Source organism: Salminus brasiliensis, chromosome 20 (assembly GCF_030463535.1).
Source record: "Salminus brasiliensis chromosome 20, fSalBra1.hap2, whole genome shotgun sequence".
NCBI lineage: Eukaryota > Metazoa > Chordata > Actinopteri > Characiformes > Bryconidae > Salminus > Salminus brasiliensis.
The window spans coordinates 20,461,917-20,487,628 of NC_132897.1; the positions used below are offsets into that span (position 1 = coordinate 20,461,917).

General features: G+C 41.4%; 3 protein-coding genes across 3 annotated transcripts in view; 2 read left to right on the forward strand and 1 right to left on the reverse strand.

Moving 5' to 3' along the window:
- iqgap2 (IQ motif containing GTPase activating protein 2) overlaps positions 1-4,946 on the forward strand; it is a 76,142-nt gene extending 71,196 nt beyond the window's left edge. The window contains exons 36-38 of the mRNA XM_072664522.1: positions 2,788-2,931; positions 3,807-3,915; positions 4,099-4,946. Coding sequence (XP_072520623.1) covers positions 2,788-2,931; positions 3,807-3,915; positions 4,099-4,212 — 367 coding nt within the window. The 3' untranslated portion in view covers positions 4,213-4,946. The remainder of the gene's footprint in view (positions 1-2,787; positions 2,932-3,806; positions 3,916-4,098) is intronic.
- Positions 4,947-5,079: 133 nt separating this feature from the next.
- f2r (coagulation factor II (thrombin) receptor) lies at positions 5,080-11,823 on the forward strand. Its single transcript, XM_072664523.1, has 2 exons — positions 5,080-5,303; positions 9,489-11,823. The coding sequence occupies exons 1-2, from the start codon at positions 5,225-5,227 to the stop codon at positions 10,652-10,654; spliced, it is 1,245 nt and encodes a 414-aa protein (XP_072520624.1). The 5' UTR covers positions 5,080-5,224; the 3' UTR covers positions 10,655-11,823.
- Positions 11,824-11,852: 29 nt separating this feature from the next.
- ssbp2a (single stranded DNA binding protein 2a) overlaps positions 11,853-25,712 on the reverse strand; it is a 43,023-nt gene continuing 29,163 nt past the window's right edge. The window contains exons 5-17 of the mRNA XM_072664525.1: positions 21,402-21,482; positions 19,865-19,924; positions 18,957-19,014; positions 18,401-18,471; positions 18,219-18,280; positions 16,195-16,243; positions 16,044-16,079; positions 15,902-15,956; positions 15,548-15,618; positions 15,339-15,417; positions 14,033-14,061; positions 13,789-13,887; positions 11,853-12,529 (exon numbers count right to left, since the gene is read on the reverse strand). Of these exons, the coding sequence (XP_072520626.1) occupies positions 12,500-12,529; positions 13,789-13,887; positions 14,033-14,061; positions 15,339-15,417; positions 15,548-15,618; positions 15,902-15,956; positions 16,044-16,079; positions 16,195-16,243; positions 18,219-18,280; positions 18,401-18,471; positions 18,957-19,014; positions 19,865-19,924; positions 21,402-21,482 (780 nt within the window). The 3' untranslated portion in view covers positions 11,853-12,499. The remainder of the gene's footprint in view (positions 12,530-13,788; positions 13,888-14,032; positions 14,062-15,338; positions 15,418-15,547; positions 15,619-15,901; positions 15,957-16,043; positions 16,080-16,194; positions 16,244-18,218; positions 18,281-18,400; positions 18,472-18,956; positions 19,015-19,864; positions 19,925-21,401; positions 21,483-25,712) is intronic.

The window sequence follows — 25,712 nt, forward strand, 5'->3', positions numbered from 1 at the left end:
AGAAGATCATCAGTTCAAGTCCCATCATTTGCAACAAAGTAGGCAAACAAGAGTTTTGTATTTGTTTATGTTTCCATATAACATTCAGCCTAGTGTCAGCCTAGTATGCTTGCATAAAGAAGGGCCTCTGGGTGGTCCAGTGGACTAAGGCTCTGTTGACATGATCAGAGGATCACCAGTTCAAGTCCAGTCACTTACAACAAAGTAGGCAAACGAGAGTTTTGTATTTGTTTATGTTTCCATATGACATTCAGCCTAGTATGCATAAAGCTAATAAGTGTTAAGGGCTGCAGGTGGTCCAGTGGACTAAGGCTCTGCTGTCATGATCAGAAGATCATCAGTTCAAGTCCCATCATTTGCAACAAAGTAGGCAAACAAGAGTCTTGTATTTGTTTATGTTTCCATATAACATTCAGCCTAGTGTCAGCCTAGAATGCTGAAATAAGGTAGGGGCCATGGGTGGTCCAGTGGACTAAGGGTCTGTTGCCATGATCAGAGGATCACCAGTTCAAGTCCCGTCTCTTACAACAAAGTAGGCAAACGAGAGTTTTGTATTTGTTTATGTTTCCATATAACATTCAGCCTAGTATGCAGAATGCTTGCACAAAGAAGGGCCTCTGGGTGGTCCAGTGGACTAAGGCTCTGTTGCCATGATCAGAGGATCACCAGTTCAAGTCCCGTCTCTTACAACAAAGTAGGCAAACGAGAGTTTTGTATTTGTTTATGTTTCCATATAACATTCAGCCTAGTATGCAGAATGCTTGCACAAAGAAGGGCCTCTGGGTGGTCCAGTGGACTAAGGCTCTGTTGACATGATCAGAGGATCACCAGTTCAAGTCCCGTCACTTACAACAAAGTAGGCAAACGAGAGTTTTGTATTTGTTTATGTTTCCATATAACATTCAGCCTAGTATGCAGAATGCTTGCATAAAGAAGGGCCTCTGGGTGGTCCAGTGGACTAAGGCTCTGTTGCCATGATCAGAGGATCACCAGTTCAAGTCCCATCACTTACAACGAAGTAGGCAAACGAGAGTTTTGTGTTTGTTTATGTTTCCATATAACATTCAGCCTAGTATGCAAAATGCTTGCATGGGGTAGGGGCCCCAGATGGTCCAGTGGACTAAAGCCCTGTAACCATGATCAGAAGGTTGCAGGTTCAAACCTCTCTCTTGCAAAGGAGAATAGCACTCTCCAGGGTGGGAACCTTCCCTCTTGCCAATGTAGTAGGTATCCAGTAGGTAGGTAGTGGGAAGACAGTGGGAATTCCCACCAGTAGGTACCTGCTGGACCCCCAGTAGGACCCCCAGTAGGATCCTACCCTCCTGCCAAGGAGGCCAAGTGGTTACCAATGTAGTAGGTATCCAGTAGGTAGGTAGTGGGAAGACAGTGGAAATTCCCACCAGTAGGTACCTGCTGGATCCCCAGTAGGATCCTACCCCCTTGCCAAGGAGGCCAAGTGGTTACCAGTGTAGTAGGTATCCAGGAGGACAAGTTGGCAGTGGGCGTCCTACCGGGCCAACAAGGTAGTCGGGCCAACAAGGTAGTCGGGCCAACAAGGTAGTCGGGCCAACAAGGTAGTCGGGCCAACAAGGTAGTCGGGCCAACAAGGTAGTCGGGCCAACAAGGTAGTCGGGCCAACAAGGTAGTCGGGCCAACAAGGTAGTTTTAGACTTTTAAAAAAAACCTTTAAAGTTTCAAAAACATCAACCTTTTCTTTAACCAACCCATCACATATGATGGGATTTGAACCAGCGACCCTCTGATCACAATGACAGAGCCTTAGCCCACTAGACCACCCAAGGCAACCACAATCAACACAAAACCCTAGGGGGGTTTCACATGTGTTCATATGCTTACATAGTACATACAGCCAATGCACAGTATGCACAATGTGCAAGCAGGTTAGGGCCCCTGGGTGGTCTAGTGGACTAAGGCTTAGTCACTCTGATCAGAGGATCACCGGTTCAAATCCCATTTTTCATATATATTAAGAACTGAGCAAGACAGTTCTTTTTCCCTCTCCATGTGTTTAATGCTTCTTTATAACATACAGTATATAACTTACACTTTGGTGGTCCAGCAGAGCAAGGCCCTGTCAGTTTGATCAGATGACCACTGGTTAAAATTGGCTCTCTCCACATCATTTTACTGCTTTGTTAGCTACCACTGGAATCTGCAGGCAGGTGCATTAGAGCCAGGTATGTTTCCTTCCAGGCACATTAGTTGCCCCATGATGTTGCACCAGTGGCAGCTCAGGGCCTCAGTCCACCCTCACTACTTTGAGTATTTAATGACTCTATACTCAACACAATTATATTATCTAGCTAGAGTTAGGGCTACAGCAAGACTTCACCAAAAGATTTGTTAATCAGCTTTATTACTCAGCTTTGTACACCTCAGAGAAAGCATGACCTTGCCTTCACAATTTAGGAGAATACTTTGTGATTACTGAGTTACAGAACTAGACAGTTGCTAATTCTGATCAGAGTCAGGAAACAAGTTTGTAAACTTGGAGAGTTTTCTCATTGGTTTGGTTTGTTTTCTCAAAGGGAAAAATCTATCCACAACAAAAGTGGGAGAGTAAATACAGGAAGAAGGGACACTCTTCTCAAGGGTCTCAGCATGGTTGCTTTGGTCCACATCCGGATGTAATTACTGTTTTCACACCCGCCCAAACAGAACGCACCATGTGTGAAAAAGAACCAGAGTCCGATTTAACCAGACTAAAGTGCAGATGTGAAAACACCCAGTGTCACCAGTATGACATTAAACTTGTTTTCTTCTCAGGAACGCTCGCAGATCAATCAAACTGGACAGAAAAGGAGAAGAAAAGGGAAGCAAGAAGTCCAAACAGCAGCCTTTGAAGTACACCGCTGCCAGACTGCATGAGAAAGGAGTCATTCTGGAGATTGAAGGCCTTCAGACCAATCAGTGCGTTCATACTGGACCCTTTTATAAAGAAAGCCGTTTATTTTTTTCTCTCGTTATAAATAATTAATAATTGTAGCATTTATTTAATGGAAATCATCAATGTTGTAAACGTAAGTTTGTTCATCAGTTTATGAACCTGAGTAAACTTCGCTCCTAATAATGCATGCACCTGCATTAATAATTTAGTCCAGCTTGTGGAACAAAACCTTCCGGAAAAAACTCCATTTCCCACTCTTGTCTGATGTAGGCAGACAAAAGGCCAGCTAGTATGTTAACACTCAACATTATCATCATCTGTCGCACTTTCACCAGCCCACGAAGGGAGTTCCATAGACTGATCTCAGAATAGCAGAAGTAGCAGCTCCTCAGTTAATGTGGAGTGCTGGGTCAGCTGTTTGGGTGTAAGACCGGAGGGAAGGTAGCTCATTATGAGCAGTTATCCATCCTGTTTTTGGTCTTTCTACTCCAGGCTCCAAAGGGAGCCTTTCAAGCGCAGAGCCGGTCTTTGCATGTGTATCCCTGATAAGGAGACTTGACGTAATAAAGTGGAAAAGGAGGGACGGGATCTAAAGCTGTGCGTCTACGTTATCTGTCCATGTACGATGATGGCCTGCACTGTTTCAGTTAACAGGCTGAAGGGACTTTAATGGTACTTTTATGACCAACGCATTTATCTGTTTATTTTTGTTAAGAGCTGACAAAAGCTGATGAGACGTATCAGGAGTAGTTAAGCAGCTGAAGTCTAGTTCTCCTCAGGCATCAACATTTTCTTCAATATCGTCTGTTGTTGCTTTTAAAAGACAATTCCTGGATATTATTTTTCCTGTAACTATCTCTGTATCAGTTTGTACAACTTCTCCTTGTCTCGTTTCCAGGCTAAAAAATGTCATGTTTGACATCTCACCCTGTGAAGAAGTTGGGGACTTTGAGATAAAGGCCAAGTTTATGGGAGTGGAGATGGAAAAGGTCCAACTGCATTTCCAGGTAAATCCCACCAAACACTTACCATCTGTGCCATCAGCATTTTTGTAGGGAAATGTAGCTGATTCGCAAGCAGTATTTCTCACAAAGGCAAACATTTACTGGAAAGATTAGAGAAATGCGGAAAGTTAGCTCCATACTGATCACGTATGTAATTAACCTGCGGACAACTTTATTCCCTTCCAGGACCTTCTACAGCTCCAGTATGAAGGAGTCGCCGTCTTGAAAATGTTCGACAAGGCCAAAGTTAATGTCAACCTCCTAATTTTCCTGCTGAACAAGAAGTTTTACGGAAAGTGAATCGTGGAATGTCTCCTCTACACTTGGGAAAATAAACTAATTCTAACAAGGCTTATTTTGGGATAGTGCTCGTTAGATTGAATGCACAGTGAGAATGGAGTGTGCCTTCAGGTTAAGCTGTTTTTTGTAAAAGAAATGTGTGTGAAACTGGAAATTCTGGGACAATTGTTTTTAATGGATTTTGAATATTTAATTATGAGATATGTAAGCATATCGAGAGTTCATATAATAAGGCTGTACAGATATAGATGCTAAAGAACTCTAACTGATTGATGTTGATTAGAATCGCAATCAAATTGTACCAAAACTTCCAGCACAACTTTTCCAATGAAAGGCTTTAATTGACACGTCTTACTCTTTTCTGTTTTTTTCCACACATTAATTGTACATGAATTATATTTTTAAATGGTATTATAATTGAAGTATATATTTTATATTTAGGTAGTACTGTATGTGGAACACTTATGTCACTGTAAAAAATAAAAAATAAAAAAAATAGGGAAAACAGGCTTGAAGAATTTCACAAAGCACTACTGCCTCCTACTTCTGAACGATTAAATGGGAAAGCCAAACAAACATTAAAGCCACAGACAAATATTTTGACTAGTGCCTTTCATTCGTACATGATTAAGCTATGTGCAGGTTTTAAATGATCTAATGTGGAGCATTTGGTAGAGCTTGGCAAAACTGGCAATGTAACAGCTGAACTGAAATAAATAAATCACACCAAAAAATGTATGCTTAACTTTTTATGGTGGGGATGGGAAAGAAAAGTCAAATATCCTTCATGGCTGTTAGTGTTGGCTTGTACATGTGGGCGTCTACATGTAACCAAAAGCTGAGGAAAGGAGTCCTTCCCACTCAGTCACTCCTGCAGTGAGAGAAGCATGAGTGTCTCGGACTGTGTGCGCTGTCTGACTGAGCCTTCAGGAGGAGCTGCTTCTTGTGCAGTTATTTAGCTGTGCTTAGTTGACTGTAGCATTGCACTGTGTCTGAGTGCTGAGAGTTTACTATGGCTGTGGTTGAGCGTTGTTTTATTACACTGGTCCTGCTGGCTTTGGGCACTGCAGCAGCGATGATGCCGGACAACGGTAAGTCGACAAAACCTACTAGAGCATTTTTACTAGAGCTCTCAATCTGCTGACTGATTCTACAGCATGAAATTGCCTTGGACATGAATTAGGTAATAGGGACACTGAGAAGTCTGTACTTAGGACTTCTACACTATTGTAGTGAGGATACTGTAAAGGCTGTACAAGTGTAAAAAGGATACCGTAAGGACTGTACTATTCTAAAGAGGACACTAAGGGCTGTACTATTACAACATGGAGGACTGTATAGGCAGTATTATAACAATGAGGATATTCTATAAGCTATGACAGAAACGATGAGCTAAACTGTTACAGTAAGGGCAGCGCAATGGCTGTACTATCACTATAAGGACACTACAATGGTTTTACAATCATAATAAGGACCGTTAGGACTGTACTATTATAATCAGGACATTGGACACGTTGTACTATTACAATAAGGTCACTGTAAGGGCTGTACTATTATAAACATTGTGGGACTCCAAGTGGCTCAGCGGTCTAATGCACTACCACTATGGCCCGGGGGTCACAAGTTCAAAAAACAGAGCCCATGCCGCTTTGCCATCAGCAGCCAGAGTCTGGGAGCACACAATTGGTTGTGCTCTCCCCATCATCACTCTTAAGCGATGTTGGCTGGCCAGCACGGGCATGTTAGCTGGTGCGGTGGAGCTGGGAAACCAGCGCTTTACTTAGAGCATGTCAGCTGCCCGGCAAAAGTTCAAAAAGAGGTAGCTTCAGGCTCTGCATGTATTAGAGGAGACATGCTAGTGGGAGCTACAAATGGGTGGGTTAATTGGCAGTAGCAGAACCCAAAAATTTATTTTCTCAGAAATGGTAAAGGGTATTAGAATAAGGCCACTGTAGGACTGAAGAATGAGAATAGTGTCACTGAGGATACACCTTATGGCCTCTACCTCTACCTACTTATAATACCAACACTGTATAGGCTTAAGTATGATTGTATGAGATGTACAATTACAGTAACAACACTAGGGCCTGTATTATTATAATAAGGATGACTATATTATTATAATAAGGATAATGTAAGGTTGATACCACGGTAATAAGAATACTGCAAGGCCTGTACTATTATAATAATGATAATGTAAGGGCTATACTATGTTGCAATGTTCTTACTAAAGACTGTACTATTATAATCAGGATCATGTAAGAGCTATACCACGGTAATAAGAATACTGCAAGGCCTGTAGTAATAATGTAAGGGCTATACTACTTTGCAGTATTCTTATTAAAGATTGTACTATTATAAGAAGGGCAATGTAAGGGCAATACTACTTTAATAAGCATATCGGAAGGCCTTTACTATTATAATAAAGTAAAGGCTATACTACAGTAATATGAATACTGCAAAGACTGTAGTATTCTAATAAGGATAATATAAGAGCTATACTACTTTCAAAAGAATACCGCAAGGCCTGTAGTATTATAAGAAGGATAATCTATGGGCTATACTACTTTGCAGTATTCTTCTTAAAGCCTGTACTAATCTAATAAGGGTAATGTAAGGGTACCTTAATAAGAATATTGCAAGGCATGTATTATAAGAAACATAATGTAAGGGCTACACTACTGCAATATGAATACCGCAAGGCCTGTAGTATTATAAGAAGGATCATGTAAGGGCTATCCTACTTTGCAGTATTCTTATTAAAGACTGTACAATTTTAATAAGGGTACTGTAAGGTCTATACTACTTTACTAAGAATACTGCAAGGCCTGTACTATGATAAGGATAATGTAAGGGTTATACTACTGTAATATGAATACCGCAAGGCCTGTAGTATTATAAGAAGGATCATGTAAGGGCTATACTACTTTGCAGTATTCTTATTAAAGACTGTACAATTTTAATAAGGGTACTGTAAGGTCTATACTACTTTACTAAGAATACCGCAAGGCCTGTACTATGATAAGGATAATGTAAGGGTTATACTACTGTAATATGAATACTGCAAGGCCTGTAGTATTATAAGAAGGATAATGTATGGGCTATACTACTTTGCAGTATTTTTTATTGAAGCCTGTACTATAAGGATAATGTAAGGGTTATACTACTGTAATATGAATACTGCAAGGCCTGTAGTATTATAAGAAGGATAATGTATGGGCTATACTACTTTGCAGTATTTTTTATTGAAGCCTGTACTATAAGGATAATGTAAGGGTTATACTACTGTAATATGAATACTGCAAGGCCTGTAGTATTATAAGAAGGATAATGTATGGGCTATACTACTTTGCAGTATTTTTTATTGAAGCCTGTACTATAAGGATAATGTAAGGGTTATACTACTGTAATATGAATACTGCAAGGCCTGTAGTATTATAAGAAGGATAATGTATGGGCTATACTACTTTGCAGTATTTTTTATTGAAGCCTGTACTAATCTAATATGGGTAATGTAAGGGTACTTTAATAAGAATACTGCAAGGCCTGTACTATGATAAGGATAATGTAAGGGCTATATTACTGTAATATGAATACTGCAAGGCATGTAGTATTATAAGAAGGATAACGTGAGGGCTATACTACTTTAATAAGCATAGCGCAAGCCCTGCACTATTCTAATAAGGATAATGTGAGGGCTATACTACTTTGCAGTATTCTTATTAAAGACTGTACTATTCTAATAATGATAATTTGAGGGCTATACTACTTTGCAGTATTCTTATTAAAGACTGTACTATTCTAATAAGGATAATTTGAGGGCTATACTACTTTGCAGTATTCTTATTAAAGACTGTACTATTCTAATAATGATAATGTGAGGGCTATACTACTTTGCAGTATTCTTATTAAAGACTGTACTATTCTAATAAGGATAATGTGAGGGCTATACTACTTTGCAGTATTCTTATTAAAGACTGTACTATTCTAATAATGATAATTTGAGGGCTATACTACTTTGCAGTATTCTTATTAAAGACTGTACTATTCTAATAAGGATAATGTGAGGGCTATACTACTTTGCAGTATTCTTATTAAAGACTGTACTATTCTAATAAGGATAATGTGAGGGCTGTACTACTTTGCAGTATTCTTATTAAAGACTGTACTATTCTAATAAGGATAATGTGAGGGCTATACTACTTTGCAGTATTCTTATTAAAGACTGTACTATTCTAATAAGGATAATGTGAGGGCTATACTACTTTGCAGTATTCTTATTAAAGACTGTACTATTCTAATAATGATAATGTGAGGGCTATACTACTTTGCAGTATTCTTATTAAAGGCTGTACTATTCTAATAATGATAATGTGAGGGCTATACTACTTTGCAGTATTCTTATTAAAGACTGTACTATTCTAATAAGGATAATGTGAGGGCTATACTACTTTGCAGTATTCTTATTAAAGACTGTACTATTCTAATAATGATAATGTGAGGGCTATACTACTTTGCAGTATTCTTATTAAAGACTGTACTATTCTAATAAGGATAATGTGAGGGCTATACTACTTTGCAGTATTCTTATTAAAGACTGTACTATTCTAATGAGGATAATGTGAGGGCTATACTACTTTGCAGTATTCTTATTAAAGACTGTACTATTCTAATGAGGATAATGTGAGGGCTATACTACTTTGCAGTATTCTTATTAAAGACTGTACTATTCTAATAAGGATAATTTGAGGGCTATACTACTTTGCAGTATTCTTATTAAAGACTGTACTATTCTAATGAGGATAATTTGAGGGCTATACTACTTTGCAGTATTCTTATTAAAGACTGTACTATTCTAATAAGGATAATTTGAGGGCTATACTACTTTGCAGTATTCTTATTAAAGACTGTACTATTCTAATAAGGATAATTTGAGGGCTATACTACTTTAATAAGTATACCGCAAGCCTTGTACTACTCTAATAAGGGTAATGTAAGGGTGATAGCACCTTAATAAGAATACTGCAAGCCCTATACTATTATCATGGGGGTAATCTAGTCTTGCCCTATTGTCATAAACGTACCATAACGTTCTACAGTATAATAATAATAATAATAATAATATCACTTTAAGGACTAATATCAGTCAATATGACCGTGAGCGGATCTCTGCACTGCAGGCTGCTCCTCTTTCCTCTATAACTGCTTCTGCTCGTGTTGTTTTCTTATCTCGTTTCCTCACGTCCAGCCTAACTGTCTCCTCACTCTCCTCTCAGACACCCGCAGCATCGTCAGGACCTTCTCTGGCTTCTTCCTTACCGTCACGGACGAGCCCTTCGACTATCTGGATGTGCAGGAAGGCAGCGGCTCCGGCATGGGCTCGGAGCGCGAGCAGCGCCCCTCGGTGGACAAAGGTCGCTTCTACATCTCTAAAGAGGCCTCACAGTTTCTCCGAGGCCGCCTGGCCACCGTGTTCGTGCCCACGGTCTACACGCTGGTTTTCCTCACCAGCGTGCCCCTCAACCTGCTCGCACTGGTGGCGTTCGTGCGCCGCGTGCGCCCCAAGAAGCCAGCGGCAATTTACATGATGAACCTCGCGTGCGCCGACCTGCTGTTCGCGCTCTTCCTGCCCTTCCGCATCTCCTACCACTACGGGGGGCATAGCTGGCAGTACGGCGAAGGTATGTGCCGCCTGGTCACCGCGGCCTTCTACTGTAACATGTACTGTTCGGTGCTTCTGGTGACGGCCATCAGCGTGGACCGCCTCGCGGCCGTGGTCTACCCCACCGACTCGCTAGTCTGGCGCACGCCCCGGAACGCTTGGGCCGCATGCGCCGCCGCCTGGCTGCTCTCGAGCGCCGGCGTCTTCCCCTTGCTCCTGGCCCAGCAGACGTTGCACGTGACCGGGCTGGACGTCACCACGTGCCACGACGTGCTGGACGTGCGCCAGCTCCGCTCCTACTACGTCTACTTCTTCCCCGTCTTCAGCGCGCTCTTTTTCTTCGTCCCCTTCCTCCTCAGCGCCGCGTGCTACTATCGCATCATCCGGGTCCTCTGCGGCGTAGCCAAGCAGGCCAAGCGCCACCGGGCAGTGCTGATGGCGGCTACGGTGTTCGTGGTATTCGCCGTGTGCTTCGCGCCGGCTAACGTTATTCTCGTGACGCACTCTGTGCACGCGGCGCGAGGCCAGGCCGACTCCTCCTACGCCGCCTACCTGCTGGCCATGTGCGCGGGCAGCGCGAGCTGCAGCCTTGACCCCCTGCTCTACTACTTCGGCTCGTCGCGCTGCCACAAGGTAGCGCTCGACTTCCTCACGGGGAGGAGCAGGTGGAGGAGCGAGGCGGCGCCCGAGGGGACGGACAGCTCACAGTCCACCAGGTCCAGCAAGCTGGACACCTTTAAAAGCAACGCGAGCGGGCAGTACAGCAAGCTTGCTGCGTGAGCGAGAAGTCGGACTTGGACACCGTTGATTGGAGTCCAGATTAGTGGAACACTCCCACGGCCACGGTTTCCCCCTCACATCGCCCAACTGTAGGGGTCAGCCGAGCCGTGTTGGGTGTCTGAAGTCCGCTCGTATTAGAACCGGGCCAAATCTTCCATTTGGGTGACCAATGGGTGACATATGGGTCAATTCTACTGCATTCCCACTTTCACTTTCACCCCAGGCCATATGATGTAGGGTCACACTATTTTAGACAGGGGACAACAAATAAGTCAAATTCTGGCCTTTTTAAAATCCGTTTGGAGGGGCCCAGAAAAAGGCTGTCACTCTACATAATGTCCAGGGCATTAACATCATCATCTTGGATGCCAGACTATACATCCATCCACTTTATCCTGGTCAGGGTGGCGGTGCATCCAGAAACTACCTAGAATCATTAGGCAAAAGGTCAAGGCAACTATTGACTCACACCTAGCAGCAAATACCCAGAGTATTTAGGGAGGTGGGAGGAAACTGGAGCATACCAGACTGGTATGTGAGTGACTATTTAGGCATGCAGTCTGCACAATGCTAATTGCTGTACGTTGGTGTACAAGCTTCCATTGCTGGTTAGCTACCTTAGCTTTGAAGCTCCAAGCCAAAACTGAAAAAAAAAGCTAACTTCAGACACCAAACAGGCCTTGGTAGATCAACTACGTTTGGGGGAAAAGTGGGTAAAGACTGCCGTGTTACCATTCCTTACAGCCCCTCCAGGAACGTCTTCACTAGGTGTTCTGGTAGAAGACTGGAACACTGCTGTTTTTTGTGAAAATAAAGCTTCGTATTCTCTACAAAACCATTAGTTCAAGTATAAAGTCAGGTAATCTCTCTTACTTTGCATGCCAATGCCTGCCTAATGTACATGTTGCAGGACTCATGCACCTCTTCAGGGCCAGCAGGCTGGGCCAAGGACTTGTGTGGAACTGTCTATATCTCCTAAAAAACACTGAATGTTAGCTGTGTGTCTGTATCATGTAAACAGGAAAAAAACAATCATTGTAATCATTGTAGTACTACGTCATTTGAGGGTTAAGGGACTTACTGCCATAATTGGGAACCACTGTTTTATACAACCAGGTCAATTTGTACTTCGTAAGCTAATTTGTAAATAAAAGAATGAAATATGTAAAGGACGTACATCAATCAGAAGACCACTCCCTTTAAAAACATTGAAAATGAGCTTTATACCAATACTCCTTTCAAGGTGTCACAGTCAGAACAATGCAGGTCAGAAAAAAAAAACAAATCTCATATGCAGAGAGCCATCCAACTGTGCTGCTTCCAGCAGTTACCTCCTACATTTCAGTGACAACACGAGGGTGTTACCGAGAGACAAACCGCACAAGTCAAACTGAGAACAAGTCCATCTTCAGTGTAGAAGAAACCGTTTGCCCCAAATTCCACAGACCCAAGCAGAATGACCTATGAAGATTAACATAGTATGCAATACCAAGACAGTATGGATCAAGACTACCAAACAGCATGAGGGATCTAGCGGGAGTTTCACTGGTGAAACGTTGGGGTTGCTTTGTCCTTGTTGAGGCTCACATTTGGAGCAAGAGTGACATGTACAAATGCGCATATTCAGGTTCCTCTTCATGAACTGTCCACGTTTTTCAAATTTTCAATGTTCATCGGATGTTCAGATTTGGTCTCGGATGAAATCGTGTGGGGGGGAAGCCGCAGCTGGACGATGGAGATGGGAGATGAGTGGATATTGCACCCCACATACACTCCTGTGGGGAACACAGCGGCCTCCCATGAGAATTCCAGTGCATTTGTCGCTGTGTCACTCTGCTCAGTCTCTCACACACTCATCGTCATATTTGGAGAATACTGCAGAGAAGAGAGACCATAGTCAGGGTCAGTAGGCATCAGCTTTGTGCTACTTGTTAGAAATAAAAGCTACACAAAAGCTACACCCTTAAAATAAAGTCACCATAAAGGATTATTTGGCGCAACACCATAGAAAAGCCACCTTAAGGGTGGTAGCATTTACAAAACCATTAACTTCGTGGGATGTTCTAAAGCCGCTGCAGACAAGGTGCATTGAGAATGGACTTCTCGCACTTTGAGTGCTTCCCAATGGCATAACAGTAGTGCCCCACAGACCAGGGGAACGACAACTCCATTGAGTAGCACAGAGCAATAGACGTGTTACTGTGGACCAGTTACTTCTATAATCTTCACCTGATACAGTCAATGCCACTATGCACACTATTAGGTAGGTGGTCATAATATTCTGATTCTGTAACTAATTACATAAAACTGAAGAAAATGTCTTTTGAAGAAAATTATTTGTAAAATTATTTACAAATTGAAGCTAAATCAAAGATGGACCATGCAACATGACAACGACCCAAAATGGTCTAGTAAATCCACAGAGGAATGGCTCAAAAGAAAGAAATGAAGAGTTCTGGAATGACCAGGTTAAAGCTTAGATCTTATTCCTGTTCAGGCTATGGGGTGATTTGCATGCAAGGAAGTCCTTAAACATCACCCAGCTAAAAGAATTCTGCATGCAGGAGGGAGATAAACTTTCTCCCAGTCGATGTCGATGATTTTAGGAAATGTCTAATTTAGGTTATTATATACAAATGAAAATCAAATATCCATATGAGTAAGTGGTTTAATGGGTGTCCTAAGTTTTTCTCATGCCTGTATACATGAAGAACTTGCCTTGGGCTCATAACTGATATTACTGGACGTTGTGATGATTTTGATTAATAACCATATTGTGCGAATTATTGTTCTGGTGGTCTCTTTCATGAGCCACATGCTTTCCCTTCCCCGTTCTGAGCCGGAAAATAATGTTCTAGTTCTAGTGTAGAAAATACAGATGGTTGCACTTGATTATTGGCTGTATAAATAGACCATATCCATATAATCAACTATACACACACACCTACGTACTTGTACATATCCTGATGTTGGAAAGATTATAATACATATATCCATCTAGAAGGAATGCTGAGTTTCATGCTAATACAACTCCAGTACACAAGATCTGCTCCTTAAATCACACAGTCTAGTTTTTCCTCTTTGGTGGCTTAGACCACTCCAATACACAAATTTCAGAAAGGCTAGTGACATACACTCTCATTTTGAAAGGGGTTGAGGAAATTGCCACCCAATTCTCCATCATCTCTTGGTGTGCTCGGCTGGTTGTTCATACTGAGGTTCCCGGGAGAGCTCTGGTAAATGGAAGAAGGAGTCAGGACAGACCTTTCATCACAACACAAACACAACATCCTCAGATGGCGATTTGTGGTCTTGATAGCTTGTGTTTGTGTGGAAGTGAATCAGCTTCTGTCAACAGAGCAAGGAAGCTTCTCTTACCTTGGGGAGGCTGTCGATGTCACCCGACGCTGTTGAGAGAAAAAGAAAACAGATGTACTCTTTACAGATGCTCTTTACAGATTATGTGCATTCACAGTAAGGGTGGGTAAAAATGGAACATATGTGAGATTATTTTTAGATTCTATGAGGTATATGTACATTTAAGGGGGTCCTTGAATAGAAAACTGTATATTTATCGTGGCATAGTTAAACATAGACTTAAACATGGTCATCTCTGTACTGAAAAGAAAATCCAACACAGGGCTGTAAAGGAGGCCAATTCCAAAACCCCCAAACAGTTATGTAACAGTCTAGACTCACTTAATTTATGCCCCCAATATTCATATACGCCCAGCCCACTAGCAAAAAAAAGTTTTTTTTGCTAGTGGGCTGGGCGTATATGAATATTGGGGGCATAAATTAAGCTTTGCCTGTGCCAGGGTCTGTAGAAGGGTCAACTCAAACTTAGATAAAACCAGGGAAGTGAGCGAATAACCATTCTAAACAAAGGGATGGCGGGTCGAGCCAAGCCGTACTTGAGGCTCGAAGGGCTCTTGGTGCTGATCGGCTTTTGACCATTGGCATCAAGTACGGAGGGGCTGGTCCGTTCTTGGCTTTGTAGGCCAGAGTCAGGGTTTTGAATCTGATGCAGGCAGCAGATACAGGAAGCCAGTGAAGAGAACGCAGCAGTGGAGTGACATGGCTGAATTTAGGAACATTGAAGACGACCCGTGCCGCTGCGTTCTGGATAAGTTGCAGGGGTCTGATGGTGTGCAGAGGGAGACCAGCCAGAAGGGAGTTGCAGTAGTCAAGTCTTGAAGAACGAAGCTATACTATGCTACATGGCTAAATGGACATGTCATGATGATGTAAATCAGCCAATAAAAGCTGATTAAGCAGAGCCAAAATAACAGAGTGGTAAATAGGCTTGTCTTTTGTCTAGCATTTCTTTAAGGCACATTTCAGTTAAAACTGAAATACTCCAAATGCACTAATAGACTATTAAAGTCTATGAAACATGATGGGTATGAAAAGAACCTTGACGGAATGCAGGTTCTATACCAAATGAAGGGTTCTTTCATGAACCTTTACATTATGTTTATTATATCTTTAAATACAAAAAAAGACAAAAAACTTCATTTGTGCAAGCAACAGTGTTGTAGTTCATCCAGATAACCTACGGTAACATACGGTCATATTGTTATAGGCGGGAACAGACCAACAGAAATGCTCCAAATTACTCTAAATAACCTCTTATTTTACATTGACTTTCATTTAAAGTTTTTCATTTAGAGTATTTTCATACCTAATGATCCGTTCAGAGGATGAGGTTCCATCCCTGCCACACCTCCCATCGCACCATCGGCACAAGGACCAACAGGAAACTGAAAATCCATGACATCCACACACAAACATACATATTAAAAGATGTAGTACTATAGTGAGAAAAAAAATGGCTAAAAATCCAAATCCTCTATAGCCTTTAAGCGTTATTTGCAGGGCAGTAGATCTTACATTCGGCCTGTTTCCGTTTGATGGAACTGAATTCATCACGCTGTACATGTTGTCCCCTGAATTGGTCGACTCTGAGAATCACATCACAGGTTATTTGTCAGTTATTAGCAGAAGACAAACAAATGCATCACTAATACATGAAAGATAATATGATCCACTTTCTTCACACTGGTGGTACGTTTAGTAAAACCCTGATATATTATCATTAGAGGTGTAACCGTGCATTGAACCATCATGATATCGCAATACTACAACCCTAATTATGTGCAACCTGCATTTTCTCAGACCAACAGTAAATACAGCGTCAGAGGTGCTCTCCAAGTCAGCGTACTGATATGTGGGGTTGGCGTTTACCTGCAGGACTCGGCATGACTGGTGTGCCGGGTGCTCCTCCACCTCCTGCCGGACCCTACAAACCCACCAAGTCCAACTGTTAAGGAGAAGCATGTGTGGAGATTTACAAAGCAATCATTATTTGCCTATGAAATATACCTACCGTGTACGTGCCTGGAGAAGAAGAGGAGTATGGTATCTAGAGAGAAGCAGAGAAGCAGAAAGAGCATTATGATAGATGTGGATGTTGATGGTCTACTGGCTGTAAATGATTTGAAGGGATTGTGTGGTTTGGATCACTCTGGAACACTCACCGAGTTGGCGTTTGGAGGATTTGGCCAAGGCCTCCCTCCTCCTGGAGCCCTACACACATCGCAAACAGAAGACAAACAGCGTCTGGCTCATATACAAGCATTCAGCCTCCCACGAGCAAACAGAAAAGACCAACTCAAGGATGATGCAGAATAAGGTTATTTAAGCAACAGAACATGACAGGGAATGTGTTTGGTTTTTGTAATCTCAAATTCAATTCAACCTTTATTTAAACATGGACTATGCGGAGGGTGACCCTGACAATGTAGCCAAGCATTGTTGACAAAACAAAAGCCTGGAAAGAGGGAATACAGATTTCTGCAAAATACAAATGCAGCAATGGAAAAAAAACAATAACAAAAAAAATGCTGTGACTGAAATATTAAGTAAGACAAAATAAAGACAACAGGGTTATTTTAGATTTCCCTCTTTTTAAGGACATTTTCCAGGACTCCCAGTGCAATTTTCAATTACATGACTTCGCACCAGCAGTTGCAGCAAATGCAGCACTGTGGACATCATCAACATAAAAACACAATAATAAACACTACCCCTAATGACCTCCTACTAAAGGCTGAAACTCGCACTCACGCAACCAATTCGTCAACCATCCAGTTCTACAGAAATGCTGAAAGTGAACATTACACCCTGCAAAAGCTAGGGTGCTGCAACGGCCACGCTGCACACCCTGCAGCATAGCAAGCTTCAACAGGTATGAAGACACACTCAAACTGTACACAATACAGGGCTGAAAACACATGAGAATATGCTTCAAATATTGTAAATATTGCAATAATGAGGTGATTCGCCTTTATTTTTGTTGTTAGCGGTGTAGCCTTTAGCTTGCTTACTAGCAATCTGGCACAGAGAAGTAATGAAGGTGTAGCAGCAGTAGACTAATGGACAAGTCCACCACTGAAAGCCCATTGATTGTGTTTGTTAAATGTAAATCACACACCCAATCAGCCATGACATCAAGGTGAGGGCAGGTGATGTAATCAACACCCATTATCTCGAACGGATGGGCATTAAGGGAACAGACACTTCTTGAAGTTAATGTGTTGAACGCAAGAAAAAAAACGGGCAAGTGTAAGAATCTGAGCGGCTTTCCCAAGAGCCAAACTGTGACAGCTAGACAACTGGGCCAGAAGGTCCCAGTGGGAAGTTTCCAGTGTGCAGTGGTCAGTACCTACAAAAAGTGCTCCAAGGTAAGACAACCAGTGAACCAGAGGCAGGGTAATGGGACACCCAAGGCTACCTGATGCGAGGCCCCACCTCACAACTCAAGGATATGTTGTAACGTCTTGGAACATGCCTGACACCACAGGTTGCCTTCAGAGGTCTTGTGGAAACCACGCCTTGATGGGCCAGAGCTGTTTTGGCAGCACAAAGGGGACCTATACAATAATTTTTGTATAGTTTTTATAGGTTTTAATGTTATGGCTGATCGGTATAGAGACATCTTCATCCATCATTTTATTACAGTAGGAAAGAGAATTTTTTTAGGTTGCAATAATTTCTAGGCATGTTCTCCTACTAAAGTCGCCCCTTATGTTTGCTTAGTCCATCACCCCTTTGAGGAAACGCACAACTTCAACTAATGTAACAATGGAACGGCTCTTAAGATGCGGTCGTGGATTCTCCCAAGTGTAAATGGACACATCACTGCTTGCAGTAGACTACCATAGCCGTAGTAACACACAGCCCCAAGACAAAGCAACACTATGTCAAAATAAAGCAAACAATGTGGGAATTTCTCCGGCCAAAAAAGTAGAGCCACCACAATATACCATAAAACGTGCCTGTGGAGGACAGCCTGTGAGTCAAAGTTTGTAGAACATCTCTTTTTGTGTCATTTCTATTGGTTAAAGGACAATTTTACAGTTAATGATTAGCCGCAGCTTAAAACAAAGTACCCATTGGTTCTAAGCAACTGGTTGTTAGTAATATTAAACATATACGGCAAAAGAACACACTTTTTAACTGTTACAAACAAAAGTAATAATAAACGTTCATGTACACTCACATGCCAGGCATTGCTGGTCCCATTAATGAATGTACAGGAGGCCGCATTCCAACAGCGAAGCTCTGCAAAATCATTAACTTACCATCAGTTAAATCAATTTAATTGTACGTCTTATAGCACACACACACACAGGTGAAGTTAATAAAACTGTGTGTTGTGATGAAGTATCAGCTGTTACAAACCTGAGGTCCAATAGGAACCATTCCTCTTGGAGGGGTCATTCTCTGCATCGGCCCATTCATGTTGGGATGACCTGGGAATCAGAATTGTTCCATCTACTTGACATTCTCATGGAAAAAAAAACCTTAACATAGAAAGATTTGCCAATCCCAAACAAAATGACATTGGATACACTTATCCAGTGGCGTGCCAATAGCGCAGGGTGGCCAATCATCTTGAGGCTCAAAGTGTGTAGGGGTCTGTGGTGACTGAACCCATTAAAGTCTTTAATGGACCCCTTAAACCACTGCTTATGTAATGTTATAGCTATGACTCACAGGCAGCTATGATAATAACATCCTCCAACTATTAGACAATATTAGACCACCAGCGTGCATGAAAATAAAATGGACATTTCTTTTTTAATTTATTCTGTTTTTTTTTGTTCAATACACTGTATCTGCCCCATTCGATAATTCAAGTTTTAAATGCTTCAATACTTTTCCCTCCCACTGTAACAGAACATATCCTAGTCATACCACTGCACAGTCCCACACTGTGAAGAAACAATCATCTCACCAGGCTGTCTCATAGGATCCATCCCACTTAAGAGTGGTTGATTGCCAGGGCCCATTGCCTGGTCAAGACAAAAATGGAGATCATGAAATAACTGCAGTTTTGAAGACGTATCAAACCTGAAACCAACTCCTTCCTAGCTAATTACGGATATCCATAGCCCTTAAAAGTTTGGGGTCTGAAACTTTTAGAATTTCCCCTTTTAAACTAATACTAAGATCATGTTACAATTATTTTTGGAGAACTCTTAACGCTTAATGTTTATCAATCTGTCTTCATTGGTATGAAGGTCAGCTTGAATAATGATTTGACAGTTTTCTTGCAACAATCTATTGTAAAACTAATTGTGTTTTTTTGTGATTACATGTGTATTTCATTGCATACTCTGGAGGTGAATGCATATGCATATTAGAGGGAGAATGAATAGTGCAGAATTCACTGAAAAATACATTTTCAAAAGACTGTTTTTCACTGAATCCATACATATTTTTATGTGTATTTTAAATAGCAAGCTAAAGCTTTGTTTTTTACAACTAATGTGAATCATAGTTTTATTCTAGTTATTAATATTATTATTAATTCAGTAGTTCACTTCAGCAGATCATGGGCCTTTTTACATCTAATATGAGTAAACATTGGAGTGGATGATCGCATGCCTAAGGTCCCTAAATTTTTGCTAAATTCACTGTGTTTTTTAGAAATCTGGCAAAATCAGAAATAGGAGTTCACACCACTTCAGCCAGAGTTCTCAGAGATCTTCTCCCTCCTACAGATTCACATTCACTCCTCGGAACACAATCGATCAACTGAAGGCATGTTCTGCCCTCGCAAACTGCAATCAGGACATCACAGCCACCTTACTGAGCCTCAGCAATTTTGCTGCATGAAATGAAAGAAGTGTCAGAATGTACCTGGCCGGGTATTCTGAGTGCAGCTCTGGGACCGCCAGGGCAGCGAGGGGACATGAACTGCTGGGGAAACACAAGAACATAAGCCATTGATCAGGTTAATCGTGAATCACACAAAGTAATGTATTTTAGAATGAATACTCCATTATAATATTCACTTAAGTAAGATCTCATTTTTTACCAAAAGTGCCTAGCATGTAAATAGGTCCTTTGTGTATCCAGTGTATTTGTGTTATTCAGATTTCTGGAGAAACTGTGCTAAAATGAGATTTTATGACACACTGAGGTGCAAATTAATATTTACAGATATTTACACCTGTGCTGGAAACCAGTTAGCATGATTGTATGCATACCTGCAAGTAGCCTTTTGTAACTACATTATTCACTCATACATTAAGCGAGCAATATCTATTAAAATGAATAGAAGAGGCCAAGTGGATTAATGACCTGCTCTGAATTACACCACCAGAGGGCAATGCAGGAATTCCTTTCATCAGCTAACAGTGCAACACACTGGTCAAACCATTTGTTGTACTGCTTACATCAACCCTTTAAAATCACGTCCACAGCTTCCCCTTCACCTTGGGCAGATGCGACACACATAACCAGGTAATGTCTTCATAAAATGATGGTAATTATGGTATGGCTTCATAGTCACCAGCGTCAGTGAAGCCATGCACAAGTACCATAACACAGGAAATAAAATAACTGTGATATGCGTTTCCCATGTAAAAATATATTATACTTAATATGTTAAGTCATTCTGAAGCAATTCCATTGGTCCATTCATCATGACATTCTGACACAAAGTAAAGAATAACTGCCAGAATCACATTAGGTCAAAAAGTATAACAGCAGCAAATACTGAGAAAAGATTTTGTGCACCATGGTAATAACATCACATCTGAGACCTGATCACAGGGTGAGTGAGGTGTATGGAGAGTGTTCGAGAGAGGCTGAACTGCACTGAATATACAGCAGGAGAGCATTTTTCGGAAAGTTGAGAATGCGAATGAGGGCTGAAGCTCATTAGTAGGGCCGGAGAGCAGCTCGGAGTTCAGCTGCTGACACTAAATCAATCTGTTTATGCTGTGCTCTCTCTCGGTGGATCCCCACAAATTCCTCACTGATGAACTCCAGAGTATTGTTATTGGCACGCGTGCCTGGGAGTAGCCCGCACAGGCTTTTGTGAAGGGGAAAAAAAACAAAACAGCTAAACAAGTACAAACATATTGACTTTCTCTGTATTTTACAAGCTCCCAATATCACATAATAACAGTGCAAGTCCTGGGATTAAAACATGTAATGAGATTTACAGTCAATAAACTACACCAGTTCATTGTGTCGGAGAACTGGTGGTGTTTGAACTGTTATATAGTTTACAGAAATTAAAAGTCTATGACCAGGTGATCAGTGATAATGTGATAAAAGTGGATTTTAATGATTGTGTATATATATATATATATATATATATATATATATATGTGTGTGTGTGTGTGTGTGTGTGTGTGTGTGTGTGTGTGTGTGTGTGTGTGTATACCTGGAAGAATCCAGGAGGTACTGGCATCCCCTCTCCAGGAGGGAGATTCCCACTTGCAGGACTGGGCACTGCTGTTGCACTCTGGAAGGAAGTATGCATGAACACACACACAAACATACACACACAGAAAACAGGAAAATAATGAGTCATCAGTGACAAGTTTCCACACAAGGGTAGCTGAAAGAAATAGTACAGCAAGAAATATATAGCTTGGCAAGTCAACTCCCTTTAAATCCGGTCATTTCTCATAATTAGATAATATAATATAAAATATACACAATACAAATAATATTGTTTAACTTTTTCTAAAATTTGTATTTATTTGTTATCAGGTCTCTGTGAAATCATGCTATTATTTAAAAGATATACAAAGGATAAAAACACTTTTTACTTAACCTCATTACTTAAAACGTGAAGAAAACAAGGAAATAAGTTAAATTATTTTGTCACTTTTTTATAACAAATTTAAAGTAATAATTATTCTATATATTGATTTGATAGAAGCGGATTTCTAATTTATTATATTCTGGTTTATGTGGTTTTTGACACTGTGTAACTTTTTAACTGGAGAAATGAACAAAAGGGAGCTCTGAGTGACTCAGCGGTCTAGGGACAGCGGGACAGTAAATTAGATTTTTTTGCTAAACTATCTAAGGGTAATGTAAACTTATGCCTTAGGAGTAGAACTATGACCTGTGGTTCAATAGTCAGGAGTAGGTGGCAATATAACCGTACCAAATACAATCATGTGTAAATGTGCAGTAAATCCACTCCCTGTTTCTCCATAATTCCTGAACCCAATGTCCAGTAAACACCAAATGTGTACGCTAGACTACAGGAGCGGACACAACAAGAGGAAATCCGAAACAATGGATACACAGCTCCAGAAAGGCTTGCACCTTCTGGCAAACTCATTTTGTCCACTGAATAATTAACAGCTCTGTTGTGGGTCTAGAGTTTCACGCACAGGTTTTAGCTTTCTGCTAGCCTGGTTTCTCCAGCCATCTCCACGAGTATGAGAGAGTTACCTTCATCAATAGCAAAAAAAAAAAGAAAAAGAAAAGCCAGGTCACAGTTCACCAAATCTTCTGAGCAGCTGATAGAAAGACGAACCTGTATAATAGAATATATATAAATAAGTAAATTGAGCGGCGTTAATTTAAATTTTCTTGTAATTTATGTTTTCCCCTGAGGTCCACTTATGCCGGTTGTGTGGTTTTATGAACTAAAAATCATGAGATCATTTTTTTTTTATGGTCACCATTTTCAAACCTATCCCTTTGCCTTTAGACTGGTACATATAGATGATCTATTAACCTATTGGCTGCCCTTTTGTGCCTTGTTTAAATAGCAGTCTGGGCTAAGACATTACTGATGAGAATAGGCGGAGCTAAACTGCTGTAGGCTGAAGGCAGATTTTAGGCAGATTTTGCAGTGCACTTTGCATATAAGTACTGGGGAGTGAACGGCACATTTTGAAACATTAACAATCCTACATTAACCTTGTCAACCTTTTCATGATATGGGCTCTTTAACGCTAAACACTGGTCATGCTAAACAATGGTTCTTGGCTTGGATGTATGGTTTTAGGAAAAGGCTTTGCCTTGAATAGCATCTTTACATCAAATAAGGTGTTTTTAAACTTCTCATTTACAGAAATGGTTTCATCCACCGATTCACTGGTTCATTTATAGCATCACTCCAGAACCCTTTAAAGAACGGTTTAACACTGCATCATAGCACATGGTCTCGCATGAGCAGCAGTTGAACTGTGTTAGATTAGGAATGGGCAAAGGACATAGCGCAGTGTGTGCGGAGTGTGTGTTTGTGTGAGACAGACTTGCAGTAGCGAGTTGTTTTTCAGAATCAAATCACTGGGGGAAAGCTAAGAGACGAATGCGTATCACAGCAGACATCACAGCTGCAACATCTGACCACAGGCTATGGGCAAGGTCATAGCAGCTGTTTCAGCCTCACATATGGCAGTAAGCGTCTGCTGATGGTTCCATTAGAAACCCTCTCAAGAGGGTAATCTACACTACAGTAACACTATGTTGGGCATCTGTGACACACAGCATTGTAAAAAAAACTGTTAACAATTAACAACTACAGAAAGCGTTGGGCTGACGTTATTGCTGCTTGGGGGCGGTGGGGTGTAACCAGCTACTGAAAGGAAGGTGGAAATCACAGCACTGTTGTTCAGAAAACCTTCCAAAGAGTGACTTTGGACTAAAGGTCCAAAAAAAAATAAAAAAAAGGTGTGTTTACTCCAGAGTGGTGTAGCCGTCTAAGTGCTGACCAGATCACCAGGAGATTGTAGGTTTGATTCTTAAATGATGGTCACAGGCAACTGTGGACAGGAGTCCCAAAGAGCATACCTGACCTTACTCTCTCCTGGTGGATAGGATGACCCTCCCTCGTCCAATCACAACAGAACTGGTCAACGTTGTGCTAGCAGAAGTTTGTAAAGGTGCGGTTGGCTAGCTTCATGTGACTTGGAGGAAGCACATGCTAACTCGTATCCTTCTATCTTGTGATATGGGGGCCCTTAACTAGTGGGAGGAGATTAAAAATGACAAATTAGAAAAATCTAACAAAAAAGGTGTTGGCATGGTTCCTCATGCAAACAAACCTGGAGAGGGGATGGAACGGTTAACCAATGATTTTCAAGCTTGTTTCAAGGTCATGACCATATATGATCACCTCTTGAAAAAAAAATCACAGAACTCCACATCATCCCGACCTCCCTAACTCATCCAAAGTACAGGATGGAGCACCATCATTCCAGAGAACACAGTTCCCACGCTCTACAGCTCAATGCAGGGGCCCCTCTAGCCCACACCTGGGAGTCCTATTCTATTGGCCATACTTCTTTACAGGGACTAGACAAGCTCTATGTGTGCATTTGCACATCTGTATCAGCCATGGGTGCAACATAAAGTATTAATGCACTCATTAAAAGGGTTGTTTGGACACCCGGGGCTGATTTCCCAGACAGGGATTAAGCCTACGGAGCATTCTGAATGGTGATTCTCTAGAACTAGACTTACTCTTACTTTCTGAGAAACCAGCCCTTAGTGTATGTCTAAATAAGGAAGCCCAGGTCTAAGCCTTTTTTCTCTATATGATGAGCTACACAGAGTGCAAACACGCAGCACATTTCTCCTAAGATCTTAGCTAAAACCCTCTGAATTATGAGCTCCTATCAATGGGAGGTTTGCTGCCCAGGCAAAAATGTTCAGACTTTGAAGTGGTGGTGCACTGTCCTAGTGTGCAGCAACATCTGCACAAATATGACGTTCATGGTAGACTCATCATCCCAGTGTTCTCACCACGGAATTGAGTGCAATGCATTTTTAACAGACCATCTAAACAAAACGTTCAAATAAAACATTAGTTGCTCTCTCTGGGTGTGCAGGATGGCCTCCCTTTCCTCCCGCAGCGCAATTCTAATCAGCAAAAGCAGATGTAACAGTTAGCTGATCTAACAGAATTAGAGTTAGAGATCAGCGTTTCCCTTCAAAGGTTGAGCCGTCCAACGACAAAATGTGAATGCAGTTATATACATGCTAACACTGGTATGCACTGGACTTCACGCAACAAGCATTGATAAGTGTGTTTAGCTGTGCTGCGAGTAGGAGGCTACAGCTTGAGCAGCTGTGGTTATATACGAGTATATAAGTTAAACAGCAGAAACACACACACTGAAATGATTTTGGTATGTACTGTTAAAACAGAAAACAATGATGACATTAGTCACTGCTATACAGTCCCTATCTGTAACTGTCAGCAGTGCTAGCCTAGCCTGCACTGATGCCGGAATTCTATTTCACAAAAATAAATTCAACATGCTCCAGGTTTCTAGGCATTACAATCAGATTTGATTATTGTACTTGAGCTCTGTCAATCAGCTTGTCTTTCTCTTCATCTCTTAGCATATTGACTAGATTCGACGTTTCCGTATGCAGTGTGTGCGCGGGCGTTTGTGTGTGTGCGCTAACTTTAGAGGAGAGGAGGATTCCATCTCTCTAATCATTAGGGAAACGTGGCAGGAATGGCAAGTGGCCTTGTCTAGACATTCTCAGCCCCCCCCCACCCCCCCAAACCCCCCTGCGGAACAGGCACTTGGGCTAGGACAGAGGAAAACATGTTTTTTTCTGCTGAACAGAGACATTAATGACTTCAGTTCATAAAGACACACAGTAAGAAGCGTCCAACAAAAGCAATTTTTGCATGTTTTCACACATGTATCTCCAAAGTTTCAAAGTTGCACAGAAAAGCCATGTTCAAAAGTGACAACATGCAACCTAT

What these genes read in the sequence shown, in the direction of transcription:
- f2r (XM_072664523.1), top strand. Translation starts at nt 5,225, where the DNA reads ATGGCTGTGGTTGAGCGTTGTTTTATTACACTGGTCCTGCTGGCTTTG. An exon ending in AGCGATGATGCCGGACAACG is followed by an intron (nt 5,304 to 9,488) that starts GTAAGTCGACAA and finishes CTCTCCTCTCAG; the next exon opens with ACACCCGCAGCATCGTCAGG.